The sequence below is a fragment of the Capsicum annuum genome, chromosome 3, assembly GCF_002878395.1.
Source record: "Capsicum annuum cultivar UCD-10X-F1 chromosome 3, UCD10Xv1.1, whole genome shotgun sequence".
In the NCBI taxonomy this organism is placed as follows: domain Eukaryota; kingdom Viridiplantae; phylum Streptophyta; class Magnoliopsida; order Solanales; family Solanaceae; genus Capsicum; species Capsicum annuum.
In genome coordinates, this window is record NC_061113.1 from 206912302 (window position 1) to 206930050 (window position 17749).

A 17749-nucleotide genomic window follows, 5' to 3' on the forward strand; every position below is an offset into this window, starting at 1 on the left:
GCATCTGCAACCTTGTTATCCACACCCTTTTTGTATTCAATAGAGAAATCAAAAGCCATGAGCTTGGAAATGCCAGCGATTTGAAAATCAGTGTGGATATTTTGTTCCAACAAATGCTTTAGTGCCTTCTGATCAGTTCTGATAATGAAGGGATTATTTAGCAGATAATGTGACCAGTTAGAGACGACAAAAATAAGAGCAAGTAATTCCCTGTCATACACAGACATTGCTTGATGTTTAGGAGCTAATGATTTACTGATATAAGCTACAGGGTGTCCCTGCTGCATTAGAACAGCCCCAATACCCTGTCCACTTGCATCAGTCTCAACAACAAACAACTTAGAGTAATCAGGCATGACCAAGACAGGTGCAGAGATCAAAGATTTTTTCAGCTTTTCAAAAGCTGCGGTACATTCTTCATTCCAACCAAAGTTGTCCTTCTTAAGCAGATCATGCAGGGGTCTACATATTGAACCAAACCCCTTGATAAACCTCTTGTAGTAGCCAGCAAGGCCCAAGAAACCCCTCAATTGTTTGATATTATTAGGCACAGGCCAATTGGACACTGCAATGATCTTTTATGATCAGTGGACACACTTTCAGCACTAATAAAATGGCCTAAATACTCCACCTTAGGCACCCCAAATGCACATTTAGAAATTTTAGCATATAATTAAAACTTCAGCATCAGATCAAATACTACCTTGACATGCGCTATGTGATCAGTCATGCACTTGCTATAGATAAGGATGTCATCAAAGAAAACCAGAACTGTTTTCCTTAGCAATGGTCTAAATACTGAGTTCATGAGGTTTTGGAAGGAAGAAGGGGCATTGGTTAAACCAAAATGCATCACCAGAACTCATAGTGCCCTTCATGAGTTTTAAAGGCAGTCTTGTGAGCATCCTTATCATACATCCTCAGTTGATGATATCCAACTCTAAGGTTAATTTTAGAGAATACAACAGCTCCTCCTAGCTCATCCAAAAGGTCTTCGATAATAGGTATTGGAAACTTATCCTTTAATTGTTGACTGGTTAAGCTCCCTGTAATCAATACATAGCCTCCGACTTCCATCTTTCTTACCAACTAGTACCACAGGAGAAGCATAAGGACTGGTGCTATATTGTATCACACCCTGATCTAATATCTCTTGTACAAGCTTCTCTATAATGTCTTTTTTTACTCCTGGATATCTATAAGGTCTCTTGTTAACAAGACATGTAGACTCCACCAATGGAATTCTATGATCAAACTTGCCTTTATGTGGTGGTAATGTGGTAGGTAATTCAAATATGTTGTTGTACTGTTCAATTAAAATTGACAATTTTGGTGGAATTGAATTACCTTGTTCAGCTTGAATATTGTAGCATTGACACCCTTCTTCCATATCAGTCAACAAGGACATCATAAAGAATTGAGTTTCTTCACATTCCATTCTGTTAACTGCCTTTGCTCTTGTTGTTTTAAGAGTTGACTAGACCCTCTCAATACATGCTTCTTACCCTTGTATCTGAATTCTATGGTCCCGTTCTGAAAATCAAACATGATCCTGCCCAAAGTGTTCGACCATTGCACTCCCAAAACAATGTCTACATTTCCCAATGGTAACAACAAAAAATCAAATGCAAATGTGGTGCCTTGCAGCAACCACTGCAGATTCTTACATACTGAAGCTGTTTGTACTCTTCTACCATCTGCAACACTGACTGACTGAGCCAAAATTGTACTTGGTTTTCACCCTAACTTCTGAACTACATCCTGGTCAATGAAGTTATGTGTGCTACCAGTGTCAATCAAGACTTGCAAGGGTCTTTTCACATGATACCCAGTCACTCTAATAGTCTGATAGCCAGTTACTCCCGTAAAAGCTTGAAGTGATATTGTCATGATTTCATCTAACTCAACCTTATCATCCTGATCGTTAACCTTCTTATCCTCTTCAATAAGCATTTCATCTTCTAATATGTCCACCATATAGATATGCCTGTTAGTATTGCATTTGTGTCCCAGCACATATTTCTCATCACAAAAGAAGCATAAACCCTTGGCCCTTTTCTCATCCATCTCAGCTGCAGTCAGTCTTCTTCCATTCCCATTGCTACTGAATCTGTTGGTTTTATTAGCTTGGGTTTCCACTGGCTTTTTGTATGTATTAGCAGGAATCAGTGCCTTTTGATATAAGGAAGGTTTTGCTTGATTGGGAGTGGGCAAGATAGGTGCAGATATGGGCTTTACAATAGATCTCAGACCCCAAGATTTAGCCTGTGTTTCAAATACTTCATCCTGCAATCTTGTGATTTTATAAGCCTGCATTAATGTCTTTGGAGCTTGGATCCTTACAGTCTTATTTAACTCTGGTTTAAGCCCCCCTAAATAACAGCTAATAGAGTTTTTAGTAGACAAATTCAACCTGGTCAAGAACCTATCAAATTTAGCTTGATACTCTTTAACACTACCAGTCTGAGTTAAATTTTTTAGGGCTTCCATAGGACCTTCAAATTCTTCCCCAAACCTCTCATTCAAAGCAATTACATACTCAATCCAAGAAGGATCCCTTAAAGAATTTCTAGCTTTCATGTATGACCTATGCCAAGCAATGGCCTCCCCCTCAAAATGAATAGCAGCTATTTTAACCCTTTGATCAAAAGCAGTTTCATTCATATCAAAAAACTGATCCACTTTATACAACCAGGTCCTTAAATCTTGACCTCCAAATTTGGGGAATTCTACTCTAGAGCATCTAGTAAGAAAATTACCAGAGTGATGATTGGCTTTGGGTCTGTAGTCATGCTGAACCTCCACAGAACAAGCTCTATCAGCGAAGATTCTGCTCTTCCAGCTTCCTTGTCGTTTGCTTGAATGCCCAACCTATTCATAACCTCCTTAATTTCACCCAATTTTGCGTTCATTCATGGTGGTCTTTCTGTCCATGAGTTTCTGTAACTGCTCTTGAATCTGAAGCAATTTCTCATCCATTTCTCCAGAAGCTTGCTCTTGATTCTTGTTTCGAGTAACTGGCATGCCGAGGAATGTCTTGCTTTGATACCAAATGATGCACTCAACAAAAATTAATCGATTCCAGGAGTTGAACTCGCGGAACAGAATAGCTATTCAGGGTTCTAATCCGAGAAGATAGCCAAGATAGAGAAATTTAGGAGAAGAAGTGAAATGTTATTATCATGAATGAATATGTAGTATTACAAGTCGGTATTTATAGTAGTTGTATCTAGTCTTAGCTAACTACCAACTAATTCTGTAACTAACAGATGGACTTCAACTGTTTTTGTGAACTTTCCACTGTACAACTGAATTCTAACTAACTAATAACAACTTGCACTTCTAATTAACAACTTGCATCAATATGGTGAGGCATCAATTGCGTGACTCCAAATTTTTAGCTCCCATCTTTTCCTTACTGTTGCTCAAATGCATTGTCTGTTAATTTACTTTCTCCTTCCTCCCGTCCACCTTCTGCTTTTTCTCTGTGAGTACCTTACATCATAATCTTTCACACAGCTGGATTCTTTTCTTCATGCAGGTGGTGGGAACATTGTCCTTATTGTTTGCTCTATCTCCCCAACTTGCACCAATTCTGGGCTTACTCATGCTCGCCGTGTCTATTTTAGTCGGTAAATATTTTATTTCTGATATTACTGGTTTCTCTGTGCACTTAAACAAGGTATAGCTAATACCTTTGTTGAATTTTCAGTTTCTTGGTGTGCACTTAATAGTTTTAATCATAATAAACAGTACTCCCTCTGTTTCAAAAAAGAATGACCTACTTTCCTTTTTAATCCGTTTCAAAAAGGATGGCCTCTTTCCTTGTTTGGTAGTATTTTATTTTCAACTTTCCACGTGGCATGTTTATGATCAAAAGATTAAAGGGAATTTGGTACATTTGACATAACTTAAGTTTAGGACCTCAAGATCAAGAGTCTTCTTTATTTTCTTAAATTCCGTGCCATGTCAAACTAGGTCATTCTTTTTTAAACAGAGGGAGTAACATATATTTCAGCTTGACTTATATAATTCGTAAATTCAACTACTATCACATTCCAGACCCCACAGGTATGTTGTTGTTTTTGTACTTATGTCACACTCGCTTCATTGTATTGACATGTGGCGATTAGTTATATTGCTCAAGATCATATATCTTGGTTCATGCCAGAGAAAGAAATACCAGAAGCAATATGTTTATTGGTAGCAAAGGCACAAGTAATAAGTAGAAATGGAACTGCAGAAAGAAGATGATTTGTGGGTCTTGGTAATTACTGGTATTCTGTTTGAGTTGTCTGTGCGTCTTCCTAATGTTTATGAACTTATTAGCACTGTACAAGAGGTCAACTGTAAATGTCTTCAAAGCTCATGGACTGGTTCAAGCATCAATAGCTGATTCTGTCACTGAATCATTTTCTGCCATTCGCACTGTAAGTTCATGATCTTTAGCCCATTCAGATTTTACCTTAATTTCTGTAACTTTACTAAGTTTCAGATTGTCCTGTGATGCCCATACACTTCTATGGTGGTAATTCTGCAGGTAAGGTCATTTAGTGGGGAGAAGCGTCAGATGTCAGAATTTGCTCGCCAGGTAATATAGAGGCTATTTGATTTCCTTAGATTCAGTGAGGACTAGAATTGTCATAGTTGCTGTTCTAGAGATACTAGATTGTATTTGTGACAGGTACTCAAGTATGAGAGTAGTGGCATAAAGCTTGGAACCTTCAAATCCTTAAATGAGTCAGTGACAAGGGTAGCAGTTTATATCTCCTTGATGGCTTTATATTGTCTTGGTGGAAGCAAAGTAAAGGCAGTAAGTACTTTAAATATAGTGACGGATACTTATATCTTACCTACCAAAAATCAGAAGACGGATATTTATATCTTCAAGTGTTTATCCATCTTAAGCTGTAATTTGTTTTCAAGTTGAGTATTACATCTGCCAGTACTTTTTTCCAATCCACTAGTAAATTTATATCTGGACTCTCTTCCTCTAAGGATTTGACTTTATTTGCATATTAACTGATGCAGGGTGAATTATCGGTGGGAATTATGGCTTCATTTATTGGATATACATTTACATTAACTTTCGCTGTGAGTAATTTTTTTGCCGTTGCTCACTTTTCCCCCCATTTTTATCTTCCATCATCTACTTAACAGATTATGTGTTATAGGTTCAAGGGCTCGTAAATACCTTTGGAGACCTTCGTGCAGCTCTTGCGGCAACTGAGAGAATTAACTCTGTTTTATCCGATGCTGAAATTGATGAAGCGCTTGCATATTCTTTAGAGAAAGACATGAAGCAAAAGAAGGTCCATGATGAGGTTTTAGAATTATATTTGGTGAATGGTTCTAATGAGAAGAAGCAATCTACCAAAACAAGATACATGTCTACACTAAAATTTGGAAGCAGTGTGCGAAACCTGGCGGAGACTGGTGATATCTGTCTTGAAGGTATATACTTTTGCCATACCTGCTTCTTTGTGCTGCTTGTACAACACTGGAAAAAGTGGATTTACTATTTATTTTGATAAGTTGATAAACAAGGTACAGATAACAAGTTTGATTGATGGATTTAGTTCCTTTTTAGATGGTTAAATCTCTAAGGTAGATCTTTGTGTAACTTTTTATCTAGGAGGTTTTCTGGTCCCTTTTCAGTAAATTGTCTTGCTTATGAATACTACTTTTGTTTAGAGAAACAGATCATGTTCTTGTCTGTTCAGCTATAGTTTCAGGAATCTGTCACACTTCCATATTCTGAAAAAGACATGGTGGGAAGAAGTAATGGAAAATGCACCATTCCCTTTGTTAATTTATAAAATTCTTTTTATATTTTGTATGCAGATGTGGATTTCTCATATCCAGTGAGGCCTGATGTGGAAATCCTTCGTGGTCTTAATTTAACCCTAAAATGTGGTACTGTCACAGCTTTGGTTGGACCAAGTGGTGCAGGGAAGAGCACAGTAGTACAGCTATTATCACGTTTCTATGAGGTCTACTTTCGGTTATCTAGTTGAATATTCCTGAATACAAGTTTATGTGGTCCTTCTAAGAAGGTCTAATGGTAAATATATTAGCCAATAACTTGACCTTGCAGCCAACTCGAGGTCGCATAACTGTTGCAGGAGAAGATTTGCGCACATTTGATAAGAGCCAGTGGGCACGGGTTGTCTCTATAGTTAATCAAGTATGTATGGCTCTTTTGTCTTCAACACTCACTGCTTAAGCAGTGTAACACTACTCTCAGGATCATTTTCTTCACCGAAGATTTGACTTTGAAATTGAATTCTGGATGATGTCAGTGATTGTCCTGAGCCTTGCAATCACTTTCTATTTGTTTCTGACATCCATAAAATCTCTCTTGTAGGAACCTGTTCTTTTCTCTGTATCAGTTGGAGAAAATATTGCTTATGCTCTCCCTGATGAATATGTATCCAAGGAGGATGTGATAAAGGCAGCCAAGGCTGCCAATGCTCACGAGTTCATAATTTCAATGCCGCAGGTTTGTCATTTCTGAAAGGCTGCTTCTGTCATCCGTCTATTTGATATTTACTCCTATATCTGCCAATTATCTCTCGAGAAACTGACAGGGTTATGACACATTGGTTGGTGAACGTGGTGGTTTATTGAGTGGTGGACAGAGGCAGGTAGTAAATCGCTGTGTTGTTTATGCTGCACTTATTAGAGCTTTTCATTTTCTTTTTCTCTTCACGAGTTTGCAGAGTTATCTTGATTATACCGTCTTTCCATTTTCAGCGAATTGCTATCGCAAGGGCTCTACTGAAGAATGCCCCTGTTTTGATACTTGATGAGGTAATCTTTGACCCTTCTTTGCTCCCTCTGCTATCAATGTATGCTCTGCAGTACAATTCTGTGAGTGGCCTTTGTATCTTCTTTCTCTTTGTTAATTCTGGTTTAAGCCTCAACCTTTTTATTATTTTACATTACAAGCATATTTCCCAATCTGCTCTAGGAAGACCGTATGATTATTTACATCATAGAATTACAGCCATCCAGCTCAACTCAGAACAGTATAAGTATGAATGACAAATTCCTAGGTATTAGATGATGTTGTGATCAGGGGGACCTCATGCATTAATTACGGGTTCATCTGAACCCAATAACTGTGGTTCAGACCATGTATATGGCTTAGAAAATCCACCAAGTGGATCAGAAATGTGGAAACTATTAATGGGGAAGCTCAACTGAAAAGAGGAATATGGCACCGGTAAATATGGGTGCTCAACATCAGAAGTAGCGAATGCTGGAATGTGGCTTCTGTGGGAAAATTATTGTGGCAGTTGGCCTCAAAGAAGAATGTGTTAGGGATTAACTCTTTATAAAGGCTCAACCTGATATATGGAGTATGGACACATGCTCCTCGATTGGACTTTAGCTGGTATTGGAAGAAGTTAAATGCAATCAAACTTGACATTGCTGTGTGGTATTTGAATGACAAATACTTACTGCCATCATATGGTGCTTTCTCAGTTGGTAGTAGTTGTATTGCTCCAAAAGTCAATCTGACTGGACTACAGGTAGCGTATTTGATATGGAGTAGAGTTATGAAACCAAAACATATAGCAACTCAGAGTAAACTGCTTACAAAGATAGAATGGCAAGGATGAATATCCCAGTGGAGGATGCACATGCTATGCGATGGATTGCTTAATGAGACACATCAACATTTGTGTGTTGACTGCAGCTGGAAAAAAGAGGTAAGAGGCACACTTGTTACATGGACTGGAGTGACTGGCCAACAACAGGAGGTGCGACTATGCCTAGAATGGATCAAAAAGTATAGATGCAGACAGTTTAAGAAGCAAGTGGTGGCAGCAGTATGGGGTGATATGATATACCACACTTGACGAACAAGGAACTGGAATTATTTTGAGGTGAAATAGTAAATACCAATTATGTAGTAGCACAGGTAAAGACAGAAGTCATAAAAGGATAGAGGTCTTACAGGAGTCTAGAAAAGCTCATACATGTTGATTTTTTATCCGAAGATTATGTACTTATTAGTTTTCTGGTTTTGTTGGAGGCTACTTAATCATCTTATCCTTCCTGGAAGGTGGATATGATTTGTAGGTGCGCTTTAGGTGTAACATTTTTGCTTGTTATGGTAAATGATTCTCAGTTACTACCCAACACAAAGAATTTGAACCCAGTAAATCAAATGGGTTGTGATAAAATCTGAACTCAAATGCATAAAGTTCAAATTATGAATCCACCTTTGATTCTGATACTATATATATTTGATGAATCTGGCCTTGCTTTCTGTGTTTTCTGCAGGCCACTAGTGCTTTAGACACGGTAAGTGAGCGTCTAGTCCAAGAAGCCCTGGACCATCTGATGAAGGGACGAACAACTTTGGTAATTGCTCACAGATTGAGCACAGTCCAGAATGCAGATCAAATTGCGCTTTGTGCTGATGGGAAGATCGCGGAGTTGGGAACACACTTAGAGTTGTTGGAAAGGAAGGGTCTATATGCTTCGCTGGTTGATACTCAGAGGCTTGCATTTGAATAATGTATAGCACTTTGTTTTGTTAGTTTATTAGAACAATTTCAGAGGCAGAACATGTGATTTATGGTAATTTAAATTGGTTTTCTTGCTTTAATAGTTTGGTCAACTGCGTCCAACTAAGCGTGATATTCTGACCCTTATTTCCTTGACGCAGCATGATATCGTGCAGTGAAGAGGCAGTTATTGCGGATTGAATGCTGAAAGGCTGGAGGATGGATGGATATAGCAGAAATAAAAATAGAGGGACAAGTCCTCGCTTTTTCTTTTGGAACACAGCAGAGTATACAAAGTATGTAAAAATTGGTACAATTGCAGTATAATGTAAATCATGTATCAATGGACATATACATCCAGGTTCCCATAAATTCTACATTTTCTTTATTACAAAATCCAAATTTGAATGTTCTATAACTTCAATTGAGATGTAACTTCAATGCTTATTGGCCTTTCTTTTTCTATTACCGTTTGAGAGCTATACAATGTGATCTCACATAACTATTGCTTAGCAAAGCGTCTAGGTACTGGAAAATGAGAATTTAGCGTTCATATTTGCAAGACATTCTGTTGGAAGGCTAAGGAATGTATTCATAAACAAGTCGTCAATAGGTTCAACTGTTGCCACCCCAACAAGTTTGCACTTTCCTCCTCCATTTAGCCTCTGCCCTCTTCCTTCTCTAATTCTTCCTTTTGATTCCTCTGACGTTAAAAGCGTATCCACAAGCAGTGGTGGCGCTCTATAGATGGTTCCAACTGAAAACCAGAACTTGGCCTTGAACTCCAGATTAACCTATAAAAGGTATAAGCTTGAAATTCAATCTCTTTTTCTCATTTCTTGATGAGTTCATATATTTCTGTTAAGGACAATTTATTTATGGGGTAAGCAATGTACCTTGCCAGTCTCTTGGTTGACATATCCTTTAAGGAGCTCAGGTTCAATATCAATTTTCAGAAAAGGAGGCAATGGCAATCCCAAGAACTTAGCAGTTGCAGATGTTAATGGAGGAATGTACAACTTTTCCAAGTCAAAATCAATCGAAATTTCATTGCTTGACTCAATTCTTTTGCCAGTTCCAGTACCTGTACCCCCTTGTGCATTATACACAAAATCTGGATATCTAGAAATACCAAGTTTGCAAGCTTCAAAAGTCTTGAAGTCCACATTGAATGTACTAGTTCTTGGAATTGCTGTTTCAGTAACAACACGAGTAGACTCTGGCTGTTGCTGAGAACTTATGATACTGATTCTTGGTTTTAACTGAAGTGAGGCATATGGAGATACTTGTCTTGATTTGGTTTTGGGAAATTGGCTGGAAAATTGAGGAGTAGGTGAATAAATTTGAGACCCCATTTTGTTATTGTCGTACTTTGAAGAGAAAATGGAGAAAATTTTCTTTAAGTTAGAAGGTTAAAAAGTTTGTAAGATCTTTTGCTTTTTATGTGAACCTCAAGTTGTAGTACACAAGGCCAATTTGTGTCCACGAGTTAAGACCTTATCATGACCAAATGGACCAAGTGGTCGGATTCTTATGCATAATTGCAACCATGTATTTTTGGGATATTAATATCGAGGATGAGTTAATGGTAAAAACATAAACAAAGTATCTTGGTTATGTGAGTTTTATATTTAAATTATCAGGTATTTGAATTTTTTGATTGAACTATCATCAATTATTTATCAAAACAGTCTTAAACTTAAACTATTTTATTATTTATTTTTTCTACTTAAACGTTCAAGTATGAAACTCAAACAATTAATAGCTGGGGTGTGATTTGATAAATAGTTTGTAATAATGCTGGTAACAAATTCTCACATCTAATAATTCAGATATAGAACTCAAAAATCTGAGATACTTTAGGGGTATTTTTCACCCTTTCACTCATTAAAAATTGAATATTCGTTTCCAATTCCGTTTGTGATGTCAAATATACCAAAAAGATCGTTTATGTATAATTTCTGAAAAATTAAGTAATTTTGGAAACTTATAGAGTTCTTCCGTCAAATCAATTATTGATGAACTTACAAAGTCCCTAAAATTGTATCCCATTAGACTCAGGCGCAGTATTTAAAATCATATTAATAGAAAGTCAAAGAGTTTAACAAATAGCTTATAAGATTTTTGCTGCTGATAATTGTTGACTTGCTTGTAATTTAATGACTTTTAAAGTAGATAATATTGGATAATAACAATATGACTTCAAAATTCTAACATCTTTTTTTTTTTATAATAATGGCAGTATGGCACCAAGAAAGTACAATTACAACAGACTACAGCTATAGAAGGCAAAACAAATTACGTATGACCTATCGCCTCTAGGAAATCTTAGTATTAATGTTCCATGTTTGTTCATAACATTCCTTTTACAACCACCCCCTCAAAAAAGAAAAAGAAGAAGAAGAAGATTCAAGAGACATCTATTTTTATACATGATACAGGATGCAAAGCGAATCCTGTTTATTTCCAATCATATTGTCCACAATACACATAAGAGAATTGTTTCACATTGGTTATTTTTAGAAGTTTGTAAATGAACATTATTTTATCAAAATTGGATTTTTTATCATCCCATTCAAATAGTAAACTTGTGGGGGCTAAATACTTACCCAGGCTGTTTTTTTTTGTTTTTTTAAATGAAGGGTCAAAACACTAATTGAATTTTATTTTTTAATTTGATGAAGTGTTAAAAAAATAAGTGTTGTGTTTTGATTGGTTGTAAGTCGATGTAGGTTGTGTGTGATACACGCGCACCACTCTAAATGAATGCAAACTCAAGATATGTGACAGGTTAGATGGGTGGGGTTTAATAGATATACTTCATGAGGGGTTTAAGAGTTCAATAAAAATATGACCTCATTAAGGTGTAAACGCAGAAAAAATTAAATTCAGGGATCTACATGTATTCTGTCATTATCAATGGTTGGAAAGTCATTTAAAAGTAATATCACTAGTGTGAATTTTAAATTTAATTAAGTAAAAAGTCTAAAATATTTGTCATAAATTTTAAATCTATGTTATAGATTTCAAACTTAAAACAAGTGAAATTCTATGAAGATATCTAGATTTTGTCCAGGATATTGTGATGGTAGCGTCATGGATTTCAAAATGAACTAATTTTTCGATGACTTTCAACCTTGGACTATTGAAAAATGGCTATTTTATAATTTTATCCATTCTTTGTCATCTAGACTGTACTACAAAACTATGTTATGGTTGTAACACGTGCTATATAGTAAATTGAAATCTTATTAATCAAATGAATTTTATTGATTGACATGATATTTGGACCATCCTGAATCTACAATGAGGTGAAATTTCATTGACAATTCTTGTCGCCTTGTCCCATTTTAATGAATTTTCATGTGTTTGTCTTTCCCCCCTTTCCCCGTCCCCCAACCCCAATACGAACTACAAAGTAATATCAATGATTCGCAACACGTACTCAAAAGTTCAAAACAAAAAATGAGGAACCACTACAATAACTTCTACTATCCTCATTTAAAAGTTAATTGACACTGCACGTAAAACATCAAAGTTTTAGTTGCAAAACTTCGAACTTTAATTGGTTGTTTACCAATTACTTTGCAGATCTCTACCACATAATTATCTACTCCGGATGTAATGAATGTAGATATACTAAAAGAGATATAAATAATTAGGAATAAAGTTATACGAAGTAAGGTAAGAGAAAACTTCATGGTAAAAAAAATGAGGAAAGTAAAATTGAGATTGTTCGGGCATGTAAAAGGGAGGTGCACGAATACGTCAGTTAGAAAGCGGAATGGTTGATTGTATCAAGAGTTAAGAGGCAGAGGTAGACTGAAAAAGAACCGAATGAAGATAACAAAACAGGACATAACACAATAACAACTTATTGAAAACATAATCCTAAATAGGAAGATGGGAAAGTCGAAGATTAAGATTAAAGATTAGTAGACAACTAGTGTGGTCGCCTGTTCAATGGGAGAGGCAGGGGCTAACCCAATACCCTCTTCTCCTCAGAGGAGGAGCTGAGATTTCAAACTTATGAATTTTCAATAAAAAACAGGGGCTGAAAATAATTAAATGAAAAAAAATAAGCAGCTTCATAGGGAATCAAACCCACATTCAACTACCCAAGAGATGCGTTGCTAAGGGTTCCTTTCCTACCACTAAGTCTATCCCTTGATTTATTTATGGATTTCCACTTTTCAATATTTATATGTTTTGATAATTTTTTTCATATAATTATAAGCCTTATGGTAGCGGGTGTGAGTTTCCGCCCCTACTTTTCCTTATTAATATTAGTATTGGGTAATCGTGTAGTTTCTTATTTTTCTATGTCTTTACCATCTATTGTGTCATTTTACTTTGTATCTTAATATTTTCTTGTTGCAATCCTTCCATCAATAACTTCTCGGGAAAAATAACCTTTCCACCCACAAAGATAGAGAGTAAAACTTGCATGCATCTAAGAACCTTTTTGGCCATAAATTTTTCAAGTAGTATTTGAAGAAAAACTTGACGCTAGCTTATTCTTTTCGGATAGTCCCTCTGCTCAAAGGAGGGTACATTCTTACCTTATTCAAATCCATTTATAAAATGGAAAAGGGCTTAAAATGTCCTTCAACTATCTAAAATAGTATAAAAATGCTCTTCATCTACCTATTGAACTTAAAATACCCCATTTGTTTACCTATTGGGTTAATTTTGCCTTTCCATTTATCAGTTGCCTATTGGCCCAACCTCTTTTATGACAGGACATATTTCTATTGGATAATTAATATTTAATTAAACTAATTAATTTTATCCTCAAAATCTAACCCGCCCCAGCCAAATAACCTACCCAACTAAGACCCGCTCCAATTCCTTTAAAAAAAGGAAATCTCAATTCATCATAATCTGCTCATCTCCTCCCAGTCCATGTAATCCAGGTAGACATGTAATCCAGAACATGGATAGTTTACCTCAAATGCAAAGAAACCGCCAGGTTTCAACGCCGAAACAACTCCGTCGCAGAGATGGATAAGGTCATTCATACCACTTGCTCCACTGTCTAACGCTAGTCTATGTTCATGTTTACCAACTTCAGCTTGTAGTCCACCAATATCTTTGCTTGGAATTTATGATGGATTACTCACCAGTCCCACAAATTCTCCTTCATCATCTCTCAAAGGCTCAAACCAAGATCCTTGCTTTACATGGACTCTTTCCTGGCACAAACATACAAGACAATGCTCGATTCATAATTTGCATCATAAAAATTTGATCAGTGATATAAACCTGGTTCACTAAGAGGAGCCATACTAAGTGCAACTAGCAATAACTATACCTAGGTCACAAACAAGTTGAGGTAGGCTATATGAATCCCAACTTTCATTTAAGCATTATTTCAAACCATACTAGGAGCAACAATCAAATACAAACCTCCAAATCATACCTCTGCACATTGTAAGATGCAATAGCAGTAGCAACAGAACTTAAATCAGTACCAATAACTCCACCTTTACTACCCAAAATCCTTGCAATCCCATCGATCATCTCTCAATCCATGAGAAGAGAGGAGATGAGCAAATTATGATGATGAATGGGGATTTCTTTTTTGTTTAAGGAATTGGAGCGAGTCATAAATGGCTGGAGCGGGTTGAATTTTGAAGATAAAATTAATTAGTTTAATTAAATATTAATTGTTCAATAGAAATATTTCATGTCATAAATGTGATGAGGCCAATAAGTTGCTGTCAATTGGAAGGACAATATTAATAAATAGATACGAAGGATATTTTAGGCTCAATAGATAAATGAAGTACATTTTTACACTATTTTAAATAGTTAAAAAACATTTTAAACCGTTTTCGTTTATAAAATTACCATTGAATGCATTATTGGTGTTGGTGTTGGTGTTGATGATTATCATTCAACTACTTTACAAATGCTGCTATATTCTGAACAGTGCCCGACAACTGGTATCATTTTTATTTTGATACTACACTATACAAGAAAGCGTACCCACAGGGACAAAGCAAAAAGGATCATAGAGTCGTGGGAAAGCATAAACACGACAAATTATGATAGTGGATTTTGTCGCTTATGAAAATAAAAAATCCTTGGTTGGATGGTCCCTCCACTATCCACATCCACATTTCCCATTATTATTATTATTATTATTATTATTATTATTATTATTATTATTATTATTATTATTATTATTATTACACTAAAAAATATTTCTTAACTATTTGAAATAGTTTAAAAATATTTTTTTGGTTAAAAAATATTTCTCCATTAAATATTTATCTTAAAAATATCTCTCCCTCTAACAAAATTCAGAAAAGGATAAAAAATACTCCTGAACTATCTAAAATAGATAAAAAATGCTCCTCATTAATTTTTTGGCTCAAAAATACCCTTCTATTAAATATTTGGCTAAAAAATATCGCCCCCTTAACGAAATTTCACCAAGCATTCCACCTAAAAAAAAAAAAAACTAGATGGCTATGCCACATTACCATCCACATTTAAATGTTATATTTTTTAATTATATGACATTCCTTTCTTCTTTATTTTTATTTTTTTGCAAAACAATTTTATTGATTTGGAAAAAAATATGATCAGTAAAATTAAAAAATTTTAAAAATATTTAAATAAAATAAATCATTATTTTTACTGAATTTAGTTTAACGTTTTGGAATTTCTCAATATTGGGAAGGTACTAAATAAATTTTATTAAAGGAGTACAAATTATTCAATTTTTTCATTATATGATAAACTTTTCACTTAGATTATTAAAGAAAATCATATCCATTTTTTTTCTAATGATTAACATATATTAAATGTCATTTACTTTTCTAAAAGTGAAATTTTTAAAAATTCTAAGAATACTTGATGATTAAACATAAAATTAGAAAAACTGTCAACATTCATTGAGTTCAAAAAAAATAAATTAACATCACTGAATATAATCTTTTTATTTAACTCTTTCATCAAGAAGAAAGGAATGTCATATAATTAAAAAATACTAACATTTTATATGTAGATGGTAATGTAGCATAGTCACGTGATTTTTTTTACGGAAAAAGCTCAAAAATACCTTGATGTATTATTCATTGTAGTACTTCCTAACGAAATTTAAAATTTAATCATACGTACGGAGTGAATAATAGTAGAAAGAAATTGTTTCACTTCACCAGAAAAAGTTAGCCAACTTATTATCTCGACCTCTAAAATTTCTTAAACTTTAAATTTAACACATGAAGCAGCAACGCAATAGCATAGTGAGTAAATTATAAATACGTTGTAGATTATAACTATACTTTTAATATTACCACTGAAGTGGTTATAACAAAACATAAAACAAACGTTGAGATGAGAATTGTTAGTTAAAAGCTCTAACTATGAACAGGGACTAGCGAAGAAACATATCATATAAATGCACAACTTCACCTCATAAGTCACAACTATACAAAAGAGGTGGTTTCTATGATTAGGAGTTCAAACCATATGACCTCCTGATCACATGGCTACAACTTCACTATTGCACCAGGGATTCCTAAAAGACAAGATCGACCTAATTCCATTAGGATCATCAAAGTCGAAATATTTTTAAGCCTTTTCCGTAAAAAAAAATCACGTGACTATGCTACATTACCATTCACATGTATAATGTTAGTATTTTTTAATTATATGACATTCTTTTCTTCTTGATGAAAGAGTTAAATAAAAAGATTATATTCAGTGATGTTGATTTATTTTTTCTGAACTCAATGAATGTTAATAGTTTTTCTAATTTTATGTTTAATCATCAAGTATTTTTAGAATTTTTGAAAATTTCACTTTCAGAAAAGTAAATAACATTTAATATATTTTAATCATTAGAAAAATATGAATATAATTTTCTTTAATAATCTACGTGAAAAATTTATCATATAATAAAAAAAAATTGAATAATTTGTACTCCTTTAACAAAATTTATTTAGTACCTTCCCAATGTCGAGAAATTTCAAAAACGTTAAACTAAATCCAATAAAAACATTAATTTATTTTATTTAAATATTTTTAGAAATTTTTAATTTTATTGATCATATTTTTTTTTCATATCAATAAAATTGCTTTGCAAAAAAATAAAAATAAAATAAAGAAGAAAGGAATGTCATATAATTAAAAAATATAATATTTTACATGTGGATGGTAATGTGGCATAGCCACATGTTTTTTTTTTATCTAGGTGGCATGCTTGATGGAATTTCGTTAAGGAGAGGGGTATTTTTTAGCCAAATATTTAACAGAGGGGTATTTTTGAGCTAAAAAATTACCGAGGAATATTTTTGATCCATTTCAGATAGTTAAGGAATATTTTTGATACTTTTTTAAATTTTGTTAGAGGGAGGGGTATTTTTGAGCCAAATATTTAACGGAGAGATATTTTTAAACCAAAAATCTAACGAGGAATATTTATAAATTATTTCAGATAATCCAAAAATATTTTTAAGCCTTTTTCGTTATTATTATTATTATAGTCAACGTCTATGCCGAAATTGATTGTATTTTGCACCAACATTTGGCTCTCCATGGCCATCGGGGATGGGAACAAGACCACTCCCCCCAAAACTTCCAATCTAGAAAGATAAGCCCCATAAGATTTAGTTTAATTAATAGTTTGGGACACGTCAACGCGGAAAAAACCCATCATTTTGTCTACCACCTCTTCACATGCTTGCACAATGCATAACTTATACTACTGCTAGCTAGCTAACGCCGTGCTATGCACGATCTAATATTAATCCTTAAAAATTTTACGTTATGTATAATTCTATTATTTAATTAAAAATTTTATTTATTTGGTTGATAAATTCTAAGTTAGACATATAATATTATATTTAGATTGATGAAATCTGTATAATGATATTTTAAGTTATTCAAACTTTTGTGATATTGATAGTCAATTATATTTTTAAAATAATTTAAATTCTTAATTATTGTGATTTATAATATATTTTTTTCTATTCTACTAATTAGAAGTGACATAGTAAAATTATTATAAAAAATATTTGTGAATTTCTTTTAAGTGGCTCCATATAAGACGTCATGTTAATTTAAAACATCAAAAATTAGTTTATCATTTTACGTCTATTTTACTTTGTTTTATTAAATATTATTAATTTTTTAATACTTAAATGACTTATAATAATTAAGTATGGGTAATTTAGTAAAACTACGATTGAAGTAGTTGAAACAGTCATGTTATA

General features: G+C 34.1%; 2 protein-coding genes across 4 annotated transcripts in view; one reads left to right on the forward strand and one right to left on the reverse strand.

Annotated features, from left to right (window-relative positions):
* LOC107863345 (ABC transporter B family member 28) overlaps positions 1-8985 on the forward strand; it is a 25428-nt gene extending 16443 nt beyond the window's left edge. For 2 of the 3 annotated variants that reach the window (XM_016709229.2, XM_016709231.2), the window contains exons 5-17: positions 3542-3632; positions 4330-4430; positions 4541-4591; positions 4685-4813; positions 5032-5094; positions 5175-5454; positions 5845-5993; positions 6098-6187; positions 6368-6502; positions 6591-6647; positions 6757-6813; positions 8296-8595; positions 8684-8985. In XM_016709229.2, the coding sequence (XP_016564715.1) occupies positions 3542-3632; positions 4330-4430; positions 4541-4591; positions 4685-4813; positions 5032-5094; positions 5175-5454; positions 5845-5993; positions 6098-6187; positions 6368-6502; positions 6591-6647; positions 6757-6813; positions 8296-8532 (1440 nt within the window). In that variant the 3' untranslated portion in view covers positions 8533-8595; positions 8684-8985. The remainder of the gene's footprint in view (positions 1-3541; positions 3633-4329; positions 4431-4540; positions 4592-4684; positions 4814-5031; positions 5095-5174; positions 5455-5844; positions 5994-6097; positions 6188-6367; positions 6503-6590; positions 6648-6756; positions 6814-8295; positions 8596-8683) is intronic. The other variant, XM_016709230.2, reaches the window with a different exon arrangement.
* LOC107863346 lies at positions 8847-10134 on the reverse strand. Its single transcript, XM_016709232.2, has 2 exons — positions 9419-10134; positions 8847-9316 (listed from the first exon to the last, which is right to left on the reverse strand). The coding sequence occupies exons 1-2, from the start codon at positions 9875-9877 to the stop codon at positions 9044-9046; spliced, it is 732 nt and encodes a 243-aa protein (XP_016564718.2). The 5' UTR covers positions 9878-10134; the 3' UTR covers positions 8847-9043.
* Positions 10135-17749: the final 7615 nt, after the last annotated feature.

Excerpts from the sequence above, each read along its gene's own strand:
- LOC107863346 (XM_016709232.2), bottom strand. The coding sequence starts at position 9,877 with ATGGGGTCTCAAATTTATTCACCTACTCCTCAATTTTCCAGCCAATTT. Across the intron at positions 9,317-9,418 it reads TCAACCAAGAGACTGGCAAG|GTTAATCTGGAGTTCAAGGC; the intron begins GTACATTGCTTA and ends TACCTTTTATAG.